The sequence below is a fragment of the Rhopalosiphum maidis genome, chromosome 2 (genome assembly GCF_003676215.2).
Source record: "Rhopalosiphum maidis isolate BTI-1 chromosome 2, ASM367621v3, whole genome shotgun sequence".
NCBI lineage: Eukaryota > Metazoa > Arthropoda > Insecta > Hemiptera > Aphididae > Rhopalosiphum > Rhopalosiphum maidis.
In genome coordinates this window covers 8,192,717-8,213,086 of record NC_040878.1, presented here as the reverse complement: position 1 = coordinate 8,213,086, position 20,370 = coordinate 8,192,717, and the positions used below count along the sequence as shown (strand labels likewise).

The window sequence follows — 20,370 nt, the reverse complement described above, 5'->3', positions numbered from 1 at the left end:
AAAATTACATTACATGTACATAAATATTTTATTTTACTTCATATATTAATAATATAATAATAAATAAATAATAATTCTTTATTGTTACACTGAATCACGAGAGCGTGCTTCAGGTTTTCAAATAGAAATGCTCTCCTGTTGTCCACCAATAAGTTTTTGTAGATAAAAAAGCTCCTTTTCATATATTGTTAGCATATAAATATTTTATATTATAAATCTATAATCTATAATCTTTAATTTTAGATTCAAAAACACCAAAAATGACTTAAAAACCCCTAAAATGTCCTAAAAATTTTAAAAAATGACCTTAAAATCAAAAATTGTAAAAAATGCAAAATAAAATTTCTTATTCTAATTTAAAAATACCTAAAACATATCTGTAACAAAACGAGCATCGTACAGAAAGCTTCAGAAAAAAATGCAAAGTGCATCGAAATTCCAGCCCTACTAATAAGTAATATGGATTCACTTGCAAGTTATTACTTTTAAATAGTATACCGTTTACCTAGTTTTTAAAATATATTTATACTTTATTATATTGTCAAAAACTTATGAAGAATGTTCTAATAATTTTTATGTGTTATTAGTGTTAGCCTTAGCAATAATAGTTTGAATACCTAATATACTAATTTATTCATTTTTTTGATTTTGATAAATTTCATAGACATATGAACACACCTAACATATGTTTGACATATGTTACATACCTAACGTTAAAAATAAAAACCGTGACTATGTTTTTTCGATATATTTTGCGATAAATTAATGTATGATGAACCTTGCAGTAAGTGTAAGTAATCAATTTTCAATCTGTTTTACTCGCAAATAAAAATGTTATCATACATAATTCAAAATCAAAAATAATCTTAATACTATAAAAAATTTAAATATTCATAAATAGCACAAATTAATCCGAAATATTAAAAAAAATATATCATCATGTAAAAAAAAAATGCCTAAAGTATATACATTTGGTAAATAATTTGAAGTTTCTAAAGTGTAAATTTATTCAAAGGGTTATTCATTTTCGAAAATTGTTTTTATGTAAAATCTTCATCCCAGTTTTTCTTTAATATTTTTCCAAATTATCTTGAAAAGGTGGTAAAAGATACAAATGTTCTGTTTTGACATCACAAAAATATCAACTAGATTCAATTTACTACTGAAAACTATCCTCGAAGTTGAATATAAAAGTATTTTTCTCCTAAAATAAAACGAGTAAAAAAAAAAAAAAAAATAATAATTTAACAATTTTAAAACTATTTAACGAATCACTCTGCTCTAATTTAAAAACACAAAATACCTACTAAGTATAAGTATTGAATTATATTGTAAATTATTGTAATTTTGTAATAATAAAATTAAGTAAATAAACGGCCAGGCTGCCTGTTATCAGCTGTTTATTATCTAAGTTTTATAAAGATCGACCATTAGATCAGCTGCTGCTGTTGAGCTGCAATTCGATTATACTTATCTATATGCGCCCCATGGCCCATAGGCCAATAATACTCGCTACACAAATTTAACACCCATCTCGTCACTCATTTTCTTATTGATGTTTATTACGATCACGATTTATCCATAGATTAATATTTTTTAATTATCTAATCTTATCTACGGTTTTTATCTTTTTAGTAGGTACTTAACTCAGTACACACAATCGATCGGTTACTTAAATGGTAGTACTACTACTGTAGTAGGTACTATAATGCTTATGTCCATGTCAAATAATTTATAATATTTTTAATGGTTATTATTGTATATAAAAAAAAAGTTTTGCCCAGGACTAATTGTCAATAACCCACAATAATCTAATGCTTTGTGAAACTGTTATACTTCGCCGACAACAAAAATGAACGATACATCAGAAAGCAGTAAGCTATAGAAAAAATTATAATTAATAAAAATTATTCCCACCTTAAAACCATCTTATATGCTCAAATACATATTTTGTTTCGATTGCTTTTATAGTCATGAATCTGTTTAGTGTTCAGAATTATTGTTTACATGTTTGATGTTAAATAATATATTATGTTATTACTTTACAACTACAGAGTTAATATTAAATATGTAAAAAGTTTATAATTTATTTTGGTTTCTATGATCTAGAGTTTTAGTACAAACTTAATTACTTCAAATAATGTTATTATATCTTCTATTCAAAATACTAAAAATGTGACTTAAAGAATTATATAAATTACAATATGAAATATTTTTTCTATTTGTTTATCCTTCAGTTCTGCAAAAACAATACAATAATTGTTAATTGTTATGTAATTATTTTTTAATAGTAATCTAAATTAATTATATTTCATTAAAATTGTTAATTAATATGTTGAAAACTTAAGTTAGAGTTGGTACTGTCTAATTAGCAGATCACCCTGTTAAAAATAAAATAAATATTATTATTAGCATTAATTATAAATTGGAAAAATTAATTTAATTAGATATATATTGATTAGATTATGAAATGCTTCAAGCATTATACGATTACAAAGATACTTCATCAGAAAGAACACTGGACTTTAAAACCAATGATGAATTTTTCATTTATCGAGATGTCGCTGATAAAAAGAGTTGGTGTTTAGTTATCAACCATACTGGTGATTTAGGATATGTACCATACAATTACGTCAAAACCATTTATGTAAGTAAATTAAACTATAATTAATTATATGTTTAATTAACTGTTTGAATGTTTTCAGGTAAAGGATACTCATGTATTAAAATTCTTAGATAAATGTTTGTCAACAGTTCAACAAAAACTTGATTTAAGTGATAGTTGTTCCGATAAATATAAGTTATATGAATCATTATTGAGACGACAAAAGAAATTGAAACAAAAATCTTCTTATAATACACTGGATACACCAATACAATGTAAAACTTTTGATAAGGTAAAATTAATTAAATTAAATTAATTATTATTCATGTTGGTTAACCCAGGTACTTATGTAAAATTATAAAATATGAAATATATAAATATTATAAACACAAGCTTTTTATTATGATTTCAGGGTAATCAATCTGAACCATATGACCAAATATTAAATAATACTAAAAATAGTACAAGTGTTTCAAATAATTCAAAGGAGATAACTATTCCAGATATTTATGAAGTAGTGCAGCAAGTACGAATTAATGTTAAACATTTAATTGTTGGGTATTTATTTCTACATAGTTTAAATTAATATGAATAGCTCTCTTAGTCCAATAAGATTTTCAAGTCAATATCATTAGTATCTATAACATTATTATTTATGTTAATTAATACAAATGTTAAAACTTTAAAGTTATAGTACTATCAAGCATTTTTAAAAAAAATCCAAAATCAAAGTTATGAAAATTAGCGTTATACAATGGTGTTCAGTAATTGTTAGTTAAAAAATAAGGTGTTAAGCAAATTGATATATTTCAAAATTCTTTAAAAAAACTTTAATTATACATAAATAAATATTTTTTTCTGTTTTAGGTAAGAAATCATACAGGATTGTCTTACAATTTTTCTCAACTAGCTGTCTCTGTTGTGATTCAATATTTGTCTAATCTAGTTGATGAATCAGCCAAATCTAGTCTCAATAGTATACGCGAAATTATCGATACTTTTCCACCTACAAGTGCAACATTGCCAGTAGAATGTTTAGAAAATACTAAAGATGGAAAATGCATGCAACAGTTATTGGAATACTTAACAGCAGTTAAAGAAGATTCGCAACAACGCTCATGGCAAATATTTGATGATCATGTTCAAATTGAAGACTGTTTAATAGAGCTCACGAGTATCTTGGTAATCAATTATATTCTTATTTATTTATCAAGTTAAATAATATATATAATATTAGTTGTTTATTTTAAAAAACAATTTAAAATTTGTGTAGGTATGTATTTACTATTTTATATCCTTTCCATAAGTATTTTTTTAAATAATAAATTTATGATAATTGTATTATATTTATGATTTATATTGAAGATCATAAGCAAATGTTTTTATAATTTTGGATATAATTTTTATATTGAATTTAAAATTTGTATTTTTGTTAACAGATTTTGAAATAGAATAAGAAGTAAAAATGATTAGTAAAAAAACTTTCAGATGATACAAATGATATATTTTTTTTATTTTCTTAAAATCAGAATATTAGATTAATAGAGTAAATTTACTTGGGTATCGGCTTATAAAAAGGTTTAAAAAGTTCTAAATAAGGATCAAATTTTTTTTTTATATATATATCTGGAATGATTGGAAACAATAGGATTAATAATAACTGATGAAAATAGCAATCAAAAAAATTAACATTGTATATTTTTTTGCTATAATTGTTTTTTCACAGAAAAATGCAGATCCAATGGTCATAAATCATGTTTTAAAAATTGATCAATATACATCAATTAATAATTTATTAGAATATTATCAAATGGAATTACGATGGGTGATTCAAAAACATTTGCTTAACATATTTTCAGAACTATGTAAGCTCAATTTTGTTGTGGTTGAAATTATAATTAATTCCATACTGCCGATGGAATTGGCAAGGTATTTATTATTATTTTTCTAGTAAATATTAAAAAATCTACTCAAATAATTTAATATTAATAACTATATATTAGTTTATTTGTAATTAATAATTAATAGTTTATATTAAATTATTTAGTTTTAATACTAGGTACCTATTTGTTTTCTTTCTCTGACCCATACTAACATTGCACATCTGCATTCAGTAGAAGTGTAGAATCAATCATGTGTTATTAGTTTTAGTATTAGAGTGAATTGACTAATTATCAAATTTAAAGTTTGGAATATTATATGTATTTGTATGTTGGCTTTTTTTATGATACTTCTATTAATATGCAAATTATGAGTAAATAAATTATTACAATTTAAAAATACACTTAAATTGCAGAAAAATAAAAATATTGTACAAATACCAATGTATAAACACAGATAATGTTATACACTTTAATCATAATAAAAAATCTTAAAATCAAATAACAGTGTTGATTATGCTGTATGACAGGGGTCATCAAATGGCAGTCCACAAATTTTATCCAGTTCACAGACCAAAAAATAATCATAACTTATAATTATATAATAATATAATGTTATCAACATGTGCTTTGAATTTGTATAGCCCGCAAAAATTTTCCATAACTCAAATGCACCAGCACCATACTAATATACACATTTAACAACACTGCATTTTAATGATTATGATCAAATAATTTTTCTCTTTGTCCTGTTTACATATTACTCATGCATCCATGCCACTGTACTCTTGTGCAATAAGCAAGTAGCAAAAGGTATACATGGTGATTGGTTTTACTGTCTTGGAATAAGTTGTTAATGAAAAGTCATTATTACAATTATTTTCATTAGGTCTTAAAATATGACTAGGTATTATTGAAACTATTATGCCTGTTATAAAATGTTTTTGCATGCTTATACTCAGCAAAATTAAAAAAAAAAACTTATTGAATTACTATAGTCATAATTTAATTTTACTTCATACTCAAATTTAAAATATTATTGACTTTTTATTTTTTTACACCTAACATACTTCTTTATTTTCTTAAATAACGTGGCCCATAGTATTGAAATTAAAGTTTATTCAATATATAACATTAATACTAATTAATTTAATAATAAAAATATTTATTTGTATTCTTACTATACTGTTAAGGCTAATAAAATATATTTATAATGTTTTAGCATTTTTAATGAAAATTTACTATTTAATATTTATGTATAGTTTATTTTACTGTTTGTTCTTACACACATTTTGTATACCTATTGATTTATATTGAAAATTTGAAATAAATGTTATGTTTAGAGATATGCAAAATAACAAAGATGATTTAAATAAACAATTCATTCTTGCTGAATTTCTAACACTCATTTTATCAGTTGGAGAGACTTTACCTATTTCTTGTTTCGGTAAAATATTTAATTCAAATTTATCTACAAAGTTTCTATTAAATGATTTTTATTTTGTAGAATATATGAATGTGGATTTTGTAACAAAAATACTAAATGATATAGAAGACGATGAACAGAAATCTTCCAGTGATGAAAAAAAGACTGAATGCATGATAAATTTATTGTTGTCTTATAATCTTCAATTTCCAAAAATTGAATCAAATATAACTTTAAAAGGACTGGCCCAGAGAAACAATGCTAAAGTACTTACTGAAAATTTGTTGATTTTGCTTAATACTGAAAGTAAGTATAATAATTTTGTAACAATGACATATAATATACATTGACTCAAACAGATTTAATTATACTATTGATACACAACATCAATGCAACCATCGTTTGCTTATTATTTAAATTTGGGCATGGTTCACTAGTGGTACATAGTGGCAAGAGACGAGTAGATACTCATTTTCATCTGCTTCTTCTTCAATGTGTTATTTGTGAACTAAATTCAAATTAAAATATTAAGGAATAAATTATTGCAATAGAATTTTCTATACAAAGTGTAATTTAATTTATAACTATATATGCATATATACTTATACAGTATACATTTTAATAGAGGATCCAGTACAAGTTTTAAAATTGAAAAAAAAGCCAAAAAATTCAGTTGAAAAAATGTTGAATGACATTCTTGCTGACTCAAAAACTGCTAAACTGTTTTATGTTAATGATATAGAAGTTTTAGTTGATATTATTATACGTCAATTATTGAATATTCCATCTGAAGAAATGGTATTTAATTGAACAAATTTTTTGATTTTAGCTACATAATTATCAGTCAATAATTCATTATTGTTTTGTTTTATTGTGTCTAGGCTCGTACTTCATACTTGGAACTTTGTAAAAACGTAATTTTTAATACAGAATATTTAGACCGAAGACATAAATTATTAGATCTAAATAATTGCCTTCAAGAAATTCTTGTAGATGATAGTTCATGCACAAAGGACCAAGATGTTTGTATTATTAAGGAAATTTATTTAAAATGTCCAGAATTTTTTAAATAAAATTGTCTGAATATTATTATTATTTGTTACTAAAATGTAATAGTCTGCTTATTTGCTATGTTGAGTATTAATCAAAATGCTGTATGTGCTTGCAACAATGTTGTGATAATTATTCCTGTATGTTATTTTTATGTGCCAAATATTCTGTAATATTTTATTAATATTAAAATTTAGATTTTTCTCCTTTTTTAGCTTAGAGTTATATTGTATGTTACAATAAGTTTTAATATTTTAAAATGTTATAACATTAAATATATATTATTCATTGATTTATAATATACATATACCTATTATGTATTCATGTTTATTAAATTTGCCTTATACTAAAAAATAAATTCTCGATATGTATTATTTATTATAGATTTTAGTATATCAATAAATACAACTTTTCATGTCTAATATTATATATTTTATAAAAAACATGGACTGAATAATAACAAAAATTTTAAACATTATTTACAGCAGTGGTTCTCATTTGTCCAATAGGTGATCCATGGATGACAATGCTTGATCAGATGACAAGCCACAAGCATTTGATGATGATTCCAACGACTCATATACGAAAGCAACATTTTTTACCAAATGTCCTTTTGGTATAAAATAAGGCAGATCACTTTTTTGAAAATGTTGATTTAGATATATATTTAGATTTAAGTACAATTGAGTAGTTTTTGAGATAGGTATTTTGTGTTTTTAGGTACTTTGTGTAAGTTTGAACAATATAGGCTATAATTTGAAGAGTATAGTATTTATAATTAATTTACTAACATTTTATAGTTTATTAAAATTGCCCAATTATAATAAGTACTAGATTAAATATCACTTTCTGCTATATTTTTAAGAAATATTATTCATTTAATAATTTAGAATCTACTCATTTAAATTTTGATTTAGGCTCATCAATATTTTTAAATTAATCATCTGCTTAAAAATTTACAGTAAAACAGGTTTGTTGTCGTTAAAATAAATGAAATTTGTATAATAATTATATCACCGTAAGAAACTCCTAAAAAATAAAAATCTAAAACTTAAAATTTGAATAAATTAATTTTTTGAAGGAATAATGATAGAATGCATGAAGATTCACCAAGAATATAAAATGTTACCTATTTATCATCGATATGGCTATGAAAGTATAAATCGTGTACTTTTAGAATTTTAGATAATGATAATACATTAAATTAGGATACAAAGTAAAAATGTGGACAAGTTTTTAAAATTCAATCGTCAATAGCAAATAGCAATAATAATTTTTGAGGACCACTGATATTTTCTTATCACAGATAGATAGTAGGTTTTTGCTTAACTCTAATCACAGTTGTAGTATTCACTATTCAAATACTATAAACAAAAACAAAATAGAATATTATATTTAATCTGCTACTATGTTAATATAATTTTTAATTTACTACGTTAATATAAATTTGTTATAATTTGTACCTATTTAGTATTTACATATTTGAAAGATACGTTTATGTTGTTCAGGAATTGTATCCGTCTTCTATGAATTATGGTAAGTCAATCATCACAGCCTGTTAGTGGATTAATACACTTGTAGATGGTTCCAATTATCATGTATAATATAATAAGTCAATAAGCGCTTTATTATTTAAAATTTTGTACAATTTGTATTATTACATTAAAAAATCCATTGCAGTATTGCATAGTACAGTGTTCCTAAACTGTGCTTCGTGAAACCTTGGGGTTCCGCGAAACATATAATAATAATATTAGTTATTATAATTATAATAAAAGTCATATATTATATTACTTTTGAATGTTATGATACCTCCTAAATAAATAACTTTATCAGCATTTTGCTGTATTTAATATATTAGATATATTATCATTGTTGCCGTTTATTCTCATGTTTAGTAGTATCCTCCTTTTTTGAAGATCATTTTGATAGGGGTTCCTCATAATAAAATATTATTGTTTGGTATTCCGTGATTTCTAAAAGTTTAAGAAACACTGGCATAGTGCATTACATCAACGTATTTATAAGAGTAATTGAAAATTATCCTTAGATTGTATTTATTTTATGATTTTTTAATCAGAAATTATTGTATTTTAGTCTGTAACCTTACATACAGATGTCGGTGATATAAAAATTGAAGTATTCTGTGAAGAATGTCCAAAAACCGCAGAGGTAAATGTATATTTATGTATTTTTATACATCTTAATGTTTAAATGGTTCTTTAATTAATACCTATTATTGTTTGAAATTAGAACTTCTTAGCATTATGCGCCAGTGACTATTATAATGGGTGTTCGTTTCACCGCAACATCAAAGGATTCATTGTTCAAACTGGTGATCCAACTCATACGGGTAAAGGGGGTTCATCAATTTGGGGTCGAAAGTTTGAAGATGAATTCAAAGAAAATTTGAAAGTAATTATATTTTAATTTTTATGTTATTTATTATCTTAACAAATACTAATAATTAATAATATTTTATTTTAAATCTTAGCATAAAGAACGAGGAACTATATCAATGGCTAATAATGGGCCTAACACGAATGGTAGCCAGTTTTTCATTACATATGCAGCTCAACCAAATCTGGATTTAAAATATACAGTTTTTGGAAGGTAATACAAAATTTAATAAAAATTGGTTTCTAGACGTTAATCTAATATTATAATTTTTTTAGGGTAATCGATGGATTTGAAGCTATAGATGAACTAGAAAAATTACCGGTGAATTCAAAAAATTTTAAACCTTTGACTGATGTGAAAATACAATATATTTCCATTCATGCGAATCCTCTGGCATCATAAATATTACATTAAAAGAATCTAATAATTAATGTGTAATTACTAATTAGTGATAAAATTATTTTGAATACAAATTTTATATGTAAGTTATTATAATAAACTGCATGGACTGATTAGTAAATTGTATACATATTTTAATTTTGTAAACAGACCACAATTATCTTTAAATATTTGGATGGAGGTTAAAACTATTGCAACTACAATTTTTGTTAGGAAATAGTGAATTATATTATTTTAGTTTATTACTAATTGTAGTAATTCAATAAAAGTGATAGTGGTCATTTGATTTTAATTTACCATATCGACATAATAAAAACTATGAATATGTTCTATAATAATTCTAATACATCTTTATTTCTTAATTTCCAAAATATAAATTCTTAATCTGTCAATTTTGTTTTATGTTACAAACATACCACTTAGGTTTACATATTAGGTGCATGTATTATTTATGTACAACTATAACTGAAATTCATTGAGAAGTCAACATTTCACTTTCACTACCTTATGTGCATGTTTATACCCATAACTGAAGGTATTACTATTAAATTGTATGACTAGCATCCCCAAATTTTTAATAGCATCATCCATTTTAATTGGTATATATTTTATATATTTGGTTAATATTTTAAAAACTTATGAATTAAAATATAACTAGAACTTAAATCTAGCACTCCTCTATATTTAATCCAAATTACGCCTATGAACATGTGTATAATGAAGAACTGCTGTCACAAAAGTAATCCATATTGAAATAAATAATAATATAATATAGAATATTTTTTAAACTTACTGCCAAAAAGTCATTTTAGATTTTAATTGGAGTGATGAATGTATTGGATAACAAATAATTTTTATTTTTATTGTATCAATATATCATCATTATTTATTTAATGCTTCACTTTTTGACTTTAAGAGTAATTGTTGTTAAAAAATTTGATTTATTTGGTACTTAAGGTGATCAAAACTCAAAAGAATAAAATGCATGATATGAAGAAAAACTGAAAAATGTAGTTAAACGATTTTGTTTTAATTTAAAAATGAACAACAGTACAGACTTAAAATGTTCACAAAATACTGATATGAATATTTTCTTGATGTAATATAATTTAAAATATAATTAGGCTATTTTAGTGGTATTTTCAGACAATTTAAATTTTAGATTTTTTAGATTTATGAACCATTAAAAAAAGTTTGTTTCTTGTTAAAAGGTTCAATTTTGGAATGTCGGACCCTTCTTATTTCTGGTCAAATGATATTTTAATGATACAACTATGTAAAATTTTATAATTTTACATGATGATTGATTATAAATTAATTTTTTGTAACTTTATGTATTTAATATAATAATTATATAGTATATTTGGTTGCTTTCAGTTGCCACAATTAATATCATAATTAAAATTTCAGTTTGATGTTTTTTAAAAAAACCTTTAAATAGATATTAATAATAATAGTAGGTAATAGTTCTAAGTAAACATTTCAAGTTATAGGAACTAGTAACTACGACCCGTGTTTATATCTTAGTTTTACGATTGAAATGCGTCTAAAAAAAAAAAACACTATAATTCCAATGGTTTAATATAACTATCTATTACTTGTTGAAAAAAACATATTGACCCTTTATGGCTTTATCTGAGTATATGGTTTGACGTCCGGGGCGTCCTAGACAGCGGGTAAATATATGCAGATATACTATAGTCTATAGCGTCTATACTCTATAGCAGTGGCTCTTAATCTTTTTCGAATGACGGAACACTTAAAATTTCATAAGGTTTTCGCGGAACACCCCAAACACAGCCGTAAAATACAACAGTAATTATATACATTTTTTAATATTTTTCTTACTGATTTTAAGATTTTGGCGGAACACTTATACCAAGTCTACGGAACACCACTGGTCTATAGGTAATAATATGCGCAGATTTTTGGCGTATCGTATATTATATAATACAATTGCAATTATTGTTCCGAATAGTTTTTAATTTTTTTTTTATTTATCCCAACAACATATTCGCTCAGTTTGATAGGTTTTTCTTTCCCGACGCCACGCCGCGATCCTAGTAAATTCAACAGCGTGCATACGTATACGCTCTATAATACAGTTGTTTGCTGTGAACTCGTTTGGCTCCGCGCAGGCAGTGTAAGTACGTCAGCGGTGTCCCTCGACCAGTTCAAAACTTTTACAAGCCACCCCCGGGGAGTGTTTACCCCGAAAAACATTTCCACCAATCATAATAATAATTTAGAATATTATTATGATTATATCATCATACGAATCGTGTCGGTTTTGGGCATCATCATCGCGACTCCGACGTCTTTCCCGCCTGTGAATTATGTACGCGCCGCCGTTTCTCTAATTAAAAACACCGCCGGCCGTGTTATGTGCATTTGTTCGTTTTTATTCGTCCCCGTGGGACGGTTCCGGTCGACGTTGCGCACTCTGCCACTCTATCGACAGACTTTAATTCCAGGCGTGTGTAATAAAATAGATGTATAATATACGGGGTGGTGTGGTTCTCTGACTCCGTGTTAAAACACAAACCACTTCGTTGTAAACGGTTAAACGGTTAAAAAGTGTTTTTTTTTTTAGATATAGTCTCTTAAGCTAAATATTTAGCCACACTATAACTGGCCGGGAAAAATATCAAATTTTTTATTGGAGTGATGTTTTTTATTTACGAACTGTTTTGACGTAAGCTTTTTAAATAAAATATATCAAATATTGAAGCAATACATAGACTATCCGAGAACTACCCTGTATATGACGTGTACATGTTTTGTTTTTTGTTTCAATTATCTCGTGCCATCGAGTACACTAGTATAGGTGCATAAGTACCTATAGTGTCAGGCGTATTCACCGCGTCGAGTCATCCTCGACTAATTGACACAATTTATATTATTGTTTATTATCCATTTCCCGACAAATAAACTAATAACTTTTTTATTATAATTAAGTTTTTACTTTGTAAATATGTAAACTCAAATACCTAGGTGAAATTATTTATGTAAGCAAGTTTATATATATATAATAAAATAATAATCATTTGAAACGTCCCTAATTTTCTGCCGTTTATTTATCGTGTCCGTATATAATGTTTCAAGTTTTTCATTTTCTTAATAGTTTTTTAAATGTACTATTTTAAGCTTCCTCTGTAAGTTATGGAGCTTAATGCTTAAAAATGTAAATCCTTAACTCTTACACTGCCGATATTGCCGCGAGAATTGAGCGCTGTTATTCCGACAACGACTTTTTTTCAATATAATTTCCGTCAAATATTGAATTATTTAACGCTACGTTCATCGCAATTTTGTTATATTTTAAATTAAGGCTACGTATTTTATATTAGATAGTGCTTATGCCTTATATTTAATAAAATATATTATGATAGTTTTAAAGATCTGAAAATGTTTTCTTTTCTCCGCAGTACCTTTACTTATCCAATCAAATTTTAAATTGAATATACCAAGTTATTTACATTTTAGGCTTAATAAAACTTATTAGACTTGAGATTAAACCAGAAAACATTTTAATTTGATTTTGATCTATATCTAGTGTGATAAAAATTGAAAGAAAATTAGCATTATATTTACATAATTTTTGTTTAAATCGAGTAATACGAGTATCTCACTTAACAAAATTTATAGGGAAATCGTGTTGAATTTTTTGTAGTTTTACCTAAAAAAGTGGTGATATTTACATATGTGGGATGGATGACCTCTTTTTTACTATTCTGCATCTTAAGAAAATGTATGTTCACAAATGAATATTTCTATAATACAGAAAAATACGCTGTATTTTCGCCGATAAGTGGTGTGAAAATTTCAATAATAATTAATGATCATATTAATAATGCCCAATAAGCCCCGAGAATCAACATTTTGAGAAAATAAACATGGGCTGTTCTAAATACTTTTACTATATAGCTATATTATGTTATATAATAGTCAGTAGTCAATAGTCATTTAGGTATTTATTGCTAAAATAAATAAATAATAATTATTATAATATATCTATTAGGTCAATAAGATTATATATAACTAGTGCTAGACTATTTCTCTTCAAGTAACCGAGGCCCTATTATAGTATTACCATTTCCTCGTAACACTAGAACTACATGAAGTCATTGATCTAAATTTAAAAAAAAGAAAATTAGATTTTTTCTTACCTACCTTTATAATAAATGTAAACTTATAATTTTTTATAATAAAATGAAATAGAAAATATGTATGGACCTATAATTTTTTTTATTAACATTTTGGTAACGTATTTTATATTTAGAATGTTAATAAGTTATAATATTTCAAGGAAACTTAGAGGATGATGAGCATAGGCGAAACTAGACATTTTCATTAGACTGGGCCACTCATGAGACTATATGAGAGTCATTTTGCACCTATCATATCCAAAGGACAGGGTGGAGGGCGATAGGGAACACCAATGTTTTTTGTCACAGTACAAATGTATAACATAAGTAATTTATTTTATTACATTTAAAATAATATGTTCTAAGGTAGCAAATGTATATTGTACACGTTAATACGGAGCCAATTAGCTTGGGTCATGGCCGTAGTTCCGCTCACGATGATGAGGCAGAGCCCCTCAAATTGGTTATGACCATTGAATAATTTTATATCCCCCATCCCCTTCCTAAGACAGACAAAAAACTAAATATATCACTGTACTATTTATATATTTATAACTTTGAGCATCAATTTAAATTTAAATAGGTTTTATAATAGGTAGGTACTTAAACAGTTTAAAAGTACCAATATCTTAAATATCTATATAAAATTAAGTATATTTTAAAATAATAGACTTAAAATTATGGTGAATCTAATATGTATTTATTAGTGCCCATCAAGTTAACACCGGAACTTAATGCTTCAAAACTTACATAAATATGTTATTATGAAGTAACTATATTTTGTTACACTATTTAAAAAATTACTTTCGTTGGTTTTTGCTACAAAAATACATACCTGCAGTGTTATTATGATGGCATAGCACCGACACGGTTTTTTAACACATCGAAATTAGTACCTATCATTATTTTGCTATGCTATTTTTAGAATTAAATATAACAAATTTTCCTTCGCTCTGGATTCATCGTCTCTGCTTTTAAGTCTGGAGTGTCGGAGTGTGTATCAGCGTGCCTTCTGTGGAACATATTAAAAATGATGATTTTTAAGCGTAGTCGGAAATAAGAACATTGAGTTCTCTCCTTCAACTCCAAAAACGTTAACAGATTATTAAAAATAAACATTTAAGAATATTGGTAAAATGGTAATTAGTTATGCAATATAACTTGACGCAATTATGTTGTATTTTGTGTTATTAATCAATTGTGATTATAATAGTGAACATTGCTGTAGGTCAGATATATAACTATAGAAGTCTAATACTGGGTTGCATGTATAATAATCACAAAAACATCTAATGAACCAATAGTGAGCTAATGGTTTCTTAAACATGATTTAGTGGTCTGTGATTATTGGTCCATTAAAATAATCAATTTTGCATGTAACCTGGCATAAAACATCATTTATATATAATTATTGTCTATGCCGATTTAATTTCTGGTTTAGACGTTTATTAACGTTTAGTTAAAACAAAATTAACTATAGTATACAGCCAACAGGTGCTTAGGTAAGTATATTAACTACGAATTTTCAAAGTTAATTAATTATGCAATATGTTCATTCGTATGACCTAAATACTTAATACCTGTGTATAATTCTAATTTTAAAGACCACTGTATAATAATGTGTTTGAATAAACGTGTACATTTTAATCACTTTATTATCATTTTTTGTAATTAAAAATGATTTATTTATGATAATAACTAAAACATGAGATACCATATAAATAGATAATAAGTAATTATTAATCCTATACAAACTATATGAATGAAATACAAAGTTTAGTGAAAAAAAAAACATATAAAATATTTGCGAGGTTAACGATTATTTATAGAATTTACTTTTTAACAATGTATATTGTATATAACACAGCTCTAGAAGCATACACAACATATTTCACAAGTAAATACAATTCACTATATTATGTTAGGTAGAATTTATTTATTTGAGTATGGTATTATAGCACATTATGTGTAAAAGGGCACTTTTAATTGGTAAAATATCGTTCAATTAAAAGTAAATGAGACAGAGGTACGGAGAGTCGAAGGGTAAATTGTTGTGCTTGTAGGTTTTAAGTAAAACGGAGTTAGTTAAACGGATTAACTCAAGCACTTTAACAAAGGATTGCGTTTTCATTAAAGATTTTAAACTTATTACGTAATATACGTGGGATCTCTAGAGTATGAAAATATCCTGCTAATTAATTATTAATCTAACGCTTTTTTCTTGAATAAACTAAATTGCTAACCCATTTAGAATAATAAAATTTGGATTTCTTTTTCTAAATACACATTTTGAGAAATCATTTAGTCATCGTCATCTCTATATAATATATTCTAATGTAATATTACTTAAAATACATTTTGTTATTGGTATTGTCTGTTTTTATTTTTAAACCATTTTTGTCTACGAGTCACCAGATTGTATAAATACTAAATAGGGTAGGTGTTTATAATATTTTCAATTTTAATTTAAAATAATATTATATTATATCACATTTATGACGTAACTCTTACTCTTTATTAAGATTTTCGGTAGTTTAATGATTATATCTGTTAACAACTTATATCTGTTAATAATTATTCATTATGTTTTATGTACCTATTGTATCTTAATAATATAGCTAATATTATTATGTACTAACTGTATATAGACATAATATAGTGTATATACATTATACTTATTAAAGCAGGTACATAATAATATACGTCCTACGTATATAGTGAATTTTCAAAATATCTTCTGAACAAACACAAAAATATATATAGTATTATAATATCGAAGGAAGTATTTTACAGTGTAGAGAAAATGCACTAAATATAGAATACCACTTTGTGTTTGATCGTCTATAGTTATAAATTAAATAATATTATTATGTTAATCAAATAAGAACAATTGCAACAAGGTCTGCAGAGTAGGTGCTATTATATTGAAAGTATATGAAAATAATTACATTAGAAAAATAACATTTGTCAATTTATTTACTAAGATTTATAAATTTATTTCAAATTCTAAGTAGAGCGATCAATTTACCTATTGATTTTACAATGATTTGTGTGTTTTTTGTATGTCTGTAAAGTAACCATAATAAGTATACCTAGTCGATAAAATTCTTCGATTTTTCAAAAATGTGGTTTCTAGTAACGAATTTGATTTAGTTAGGATGTTTATTTTTGGGAAGTCAAATGTAAAAAATCCCCAATATTTTAAATTGTTGAACTCTTTTCGAATCATTAATAAACATGAAAATTTTCAATATTTTTTAGTTTTTTTTATAAATAACATCAATGCTATAAGTGTCGATAAAAACTATTGGCTGGGTCAAAATTCTTGAAAATGTAATACAAGATTCACAAGAGTTATTCTTATACGTATAAAAATATTAAAAATACATATAGGCACAATATTATTATTATTATTTTACTTTTATATGTATTTGAAGTTAGAATTCGCAAACAATTTTTTAATTATTTTAATACAATATCTATATACATTATGGACCTATTTTTATTGTTTTACGGTATACCTATTTACTGCATAGAGAAAATATTAAATTTTGAGTTATATGTATATAGGTAAGCTGATGTTGATTATATGGTATAAATGTATGTTATTACAATATGTAATTAAATACTAATATTATAATAAATATTTTCAGAAAAAATTTTATCAACCTGCCGTTATATTAAAAGTAATAGGTATTTAGGACTCTATACCTAATATATTAGTTATATCAAAAAAACATATGAATTATACGTTGTGATAATATTGATAATAGGTTGACTGTTTTTGCTCGGAATTGTTTTTTGACTTTTCGTATGCAATGATATATCTGCCCGTAAATTCAAATTTATCATACCCATATTAGTGACCTACTCGACACCTAATGTAATACAGCTGAACGATAGTCATTTGCTTACCTTTTTATATTTTGTTACATTTCTTATGAGTTATGGCTGATAAAATGATTATTTATGACTTTTTGAGGTATCTATTGGTAAAAGTAAAATAAAGTCATGTATGGTATAGGCGGGTATTCCAAAGGGTATTCTATGTATAGTTATAATATAAATTATTTTATGCAAACTAATAAAACAGTTTCAACTTTCAGTTTTTATACTTTTACTTTTACAATACAAAAACAAAAACTTTTAAACTTAAAACAGTTAAAAAAATAAAACCCATTTTAAATGGAACATTAATAAGTTAATAAGTATATAATGTAGTATTCCATAAAACAATTATAACTTAGTTACTTTAAAATAGAAAATGAGATATTATATTATAAATAGGTACCTTATCAAATTTAAATTTGATTCAATGATTCCATAAAAGGTTTAAAGTTAATTTTAATGTCTTAAATGTTAATAGTTTATACGTTAATGTAATAATTTAATTAAAATAATAAATCTTTTACATAAAAACCTTAGTTTTCTTAATTAAATAATATCAACATCTATAGGCTTCGATAATTTTTTTTTTAAATAACGTTTATATAATTATGTATGGAAATAAACACCTAGTTCCATACTTTCATGTAAAAATAAGCTTAATAAAATTATGTATAGGTCATTCGTCAGACTACAATTTAATTTCATTCAACAGAATAGATAGCAACATAAAATGTACGATATATTCTACCTTTAATATGCATATTATGCATTTATGCTCATTATAGGCATTAGACATATTGTTCTATATCTAATGTATACTTATTCTGAATGTGTTCGGCGCACTTCCTCTGCATACTATCTATAGTTTAAGTAGGTATATGTATACTGCAGAATGCAGAGGTGTTCTCAGGATTTTTATTTAGGGGGGGGGGAATGAAAATGTAATAAAAAGTGAGCTGAGGCTAAATCCCCACATCCCTTTTCTTGTATGAAAACAACTTATATAAAATAATAATATTTATTTTTAACCAAAATATTAATTTAATTTAATTTTTTTTTTTATATTTTATTTATTAAATTTAAAAAACTTAAAAAAAAGCCATAATGGCTTTGTGTTGGTGAAATGTATTGTACAAAGCTTGGCTCATACTGCCCTTGGCTCGAAAATGTGTCGCGTATATGTATATTTGTTTTAGTGCGTTAAAGTCCACTTATTTATTAATTTTCTTTCGCAGTTTGGCTTTCATTTGCCAAAACATTTTTTCAACATTTTAATTATAGACAATTTGCACTATTTCACTTGCACAACTTATGATTTTCCTATAAAAATAAAACCTCCAAAATGTATAGTTTTTATTTTATTTTTGTTACAGTTCCTGCTGACCACAACTATTCGTGTCACGATTCGACAGAGGTAAAAATAAAGGCATGTGCACTCTGCTCTTAATTACTTTAATATTATATTACAATTTAAAATGCGACGATCATGCGTAGAACGTACGGTTTTATTATAGAAATAGACCGTTTAAAATACAAAATAAAATTGCTATATTATAATTTTGCGTATTTTGATTTGAAGGCTCAAACTCAATTCTAATCCATTGGAAATTATACTCCAAACTTCTATATATTATGTATATGCTTTCATCCATACTTATATACCTACACTGATGTATGACTACAGATGTGTATACGCATATATAAACAGTTTAGCAATACCTAAGTTAGAACTTAGAAGATAATATAATTATACACATCTATAATACGTATATAAAGAGGCATGCCGAACTATGTATTTTTCAAATAGTGTATTTGATAATTATAGTTTACCAAACGTTAGTCATATATGAATCCCGCAGCTAAGACTCTAGAAATATTTTTCAGTACTTTATTAAATTGCTATCATTTTTTTTCGTTAAATGTCATACCAGTATTTAAACGAAAATACATAATGTCAGTATTTTTATAGATGCACTAAGTTACTAAGTCTTGTATTATCATAATCAGTCAGATTTAAAAAATATTATAAATATTTTTACCACATTTTTTTATAATGCTTAGAACCGCGTGTGTATTTTGTATATTCAAATATTTATAAACTCTAAAAAGCCCAATCCCTGCCCAATTAAGAAAGTATTTTTACCTGGTGGTTTGTCTTTAGCCAAGCTAAAAAATATCCAGAATTACTAAATGTGAAAATGTAAAAACTCTTTAGCTCCTCTCAGAAACCAAAATAAGAAAACTATACATTATTAATTATGTGTAGGCATAGGTACTAAAACCCGTAAACTATTTATTTTTTTAAACCGATTATCAGTACAAAATTATGAACATTCATAACTTTGTCGAATTTTGACAAGAGGAATAAAAATCATGAAAATGTGCAAATTATGTTGAGTTAGAAATTCACAAAATTTTTCCTTTTTAAATCTAAGGTTTATAAATTTAATACGAGATTCTTCATAAGTTAGTATAATTTCACTAAAAAAAAAAACTCACTATCGGAAAATCAAATTACATTTTTATGATTGTTAGAAATTCAAATTTTTACAACATTGGAATGATTTTTTATTT

At 25.2% G+C, this 20,370-nt stretch overlaps 2 protein-coding genes across 2 annotated transcripts; both read left to right on the top strand.

The window, feature by feature from the left end:
* Positions 1-1,503: 1,503 nt before the first annotated feature.
* LOC113553074 (NCK-interacting protein with SH3 domain) lies at positions 1,504-7,177 on the top strand. Its single transcript, XM_026956213.1, has 10 exons — positions 1,504-1,874; positions 2,463-2,647; positions 2,706-2,897; positions 3,018-3,131; positions 3,473-3,787; positions 4,332-4,534; positions 5,829-5,932; positions 5,993-6,217; positions 6,537-6,709; positions 6,793-7,177. Exons 1-10 carry the CDS (start codon positions 1,853-1,855, stop codon positions 6,982-6,984), a joined length of 1,725 nt encoding a protein of 574 aa, XP_026812014.1. The 5' UTR covers positions 1,504-1,852; the 3' UTR covers positions 6,985-7,177.
* Positions 7,178-8,319: 1,142 nt separating this feature from the next.
* LOC113553356 (peptidyl-prolyl cis-trans isomerase-like 3) lies at positions 8,320-9,875 on the top strand. The gene is made up of 5 exons (XM_026956655.1): positions 8,320-8,497; positions 9,059-9,133; positions 9,215-9,376; positions 9,456-9,574; positions 9,637-9,875. The coding sequence occupies exons 1-5, from the start codon at positions 8,495-8,497 to the stop codon at positions 9,761-9,763; spliced, it is 486 nt and encodes a 161-aa protein (XP_026812456.1). The 5' UTR covers positions 8,320-8,494; the 3' UTR covers positions 9,764-9,875.
* The last annotated feature ends 10,495 nt before the right edge of the window (positions 9,876-20,370 follow it).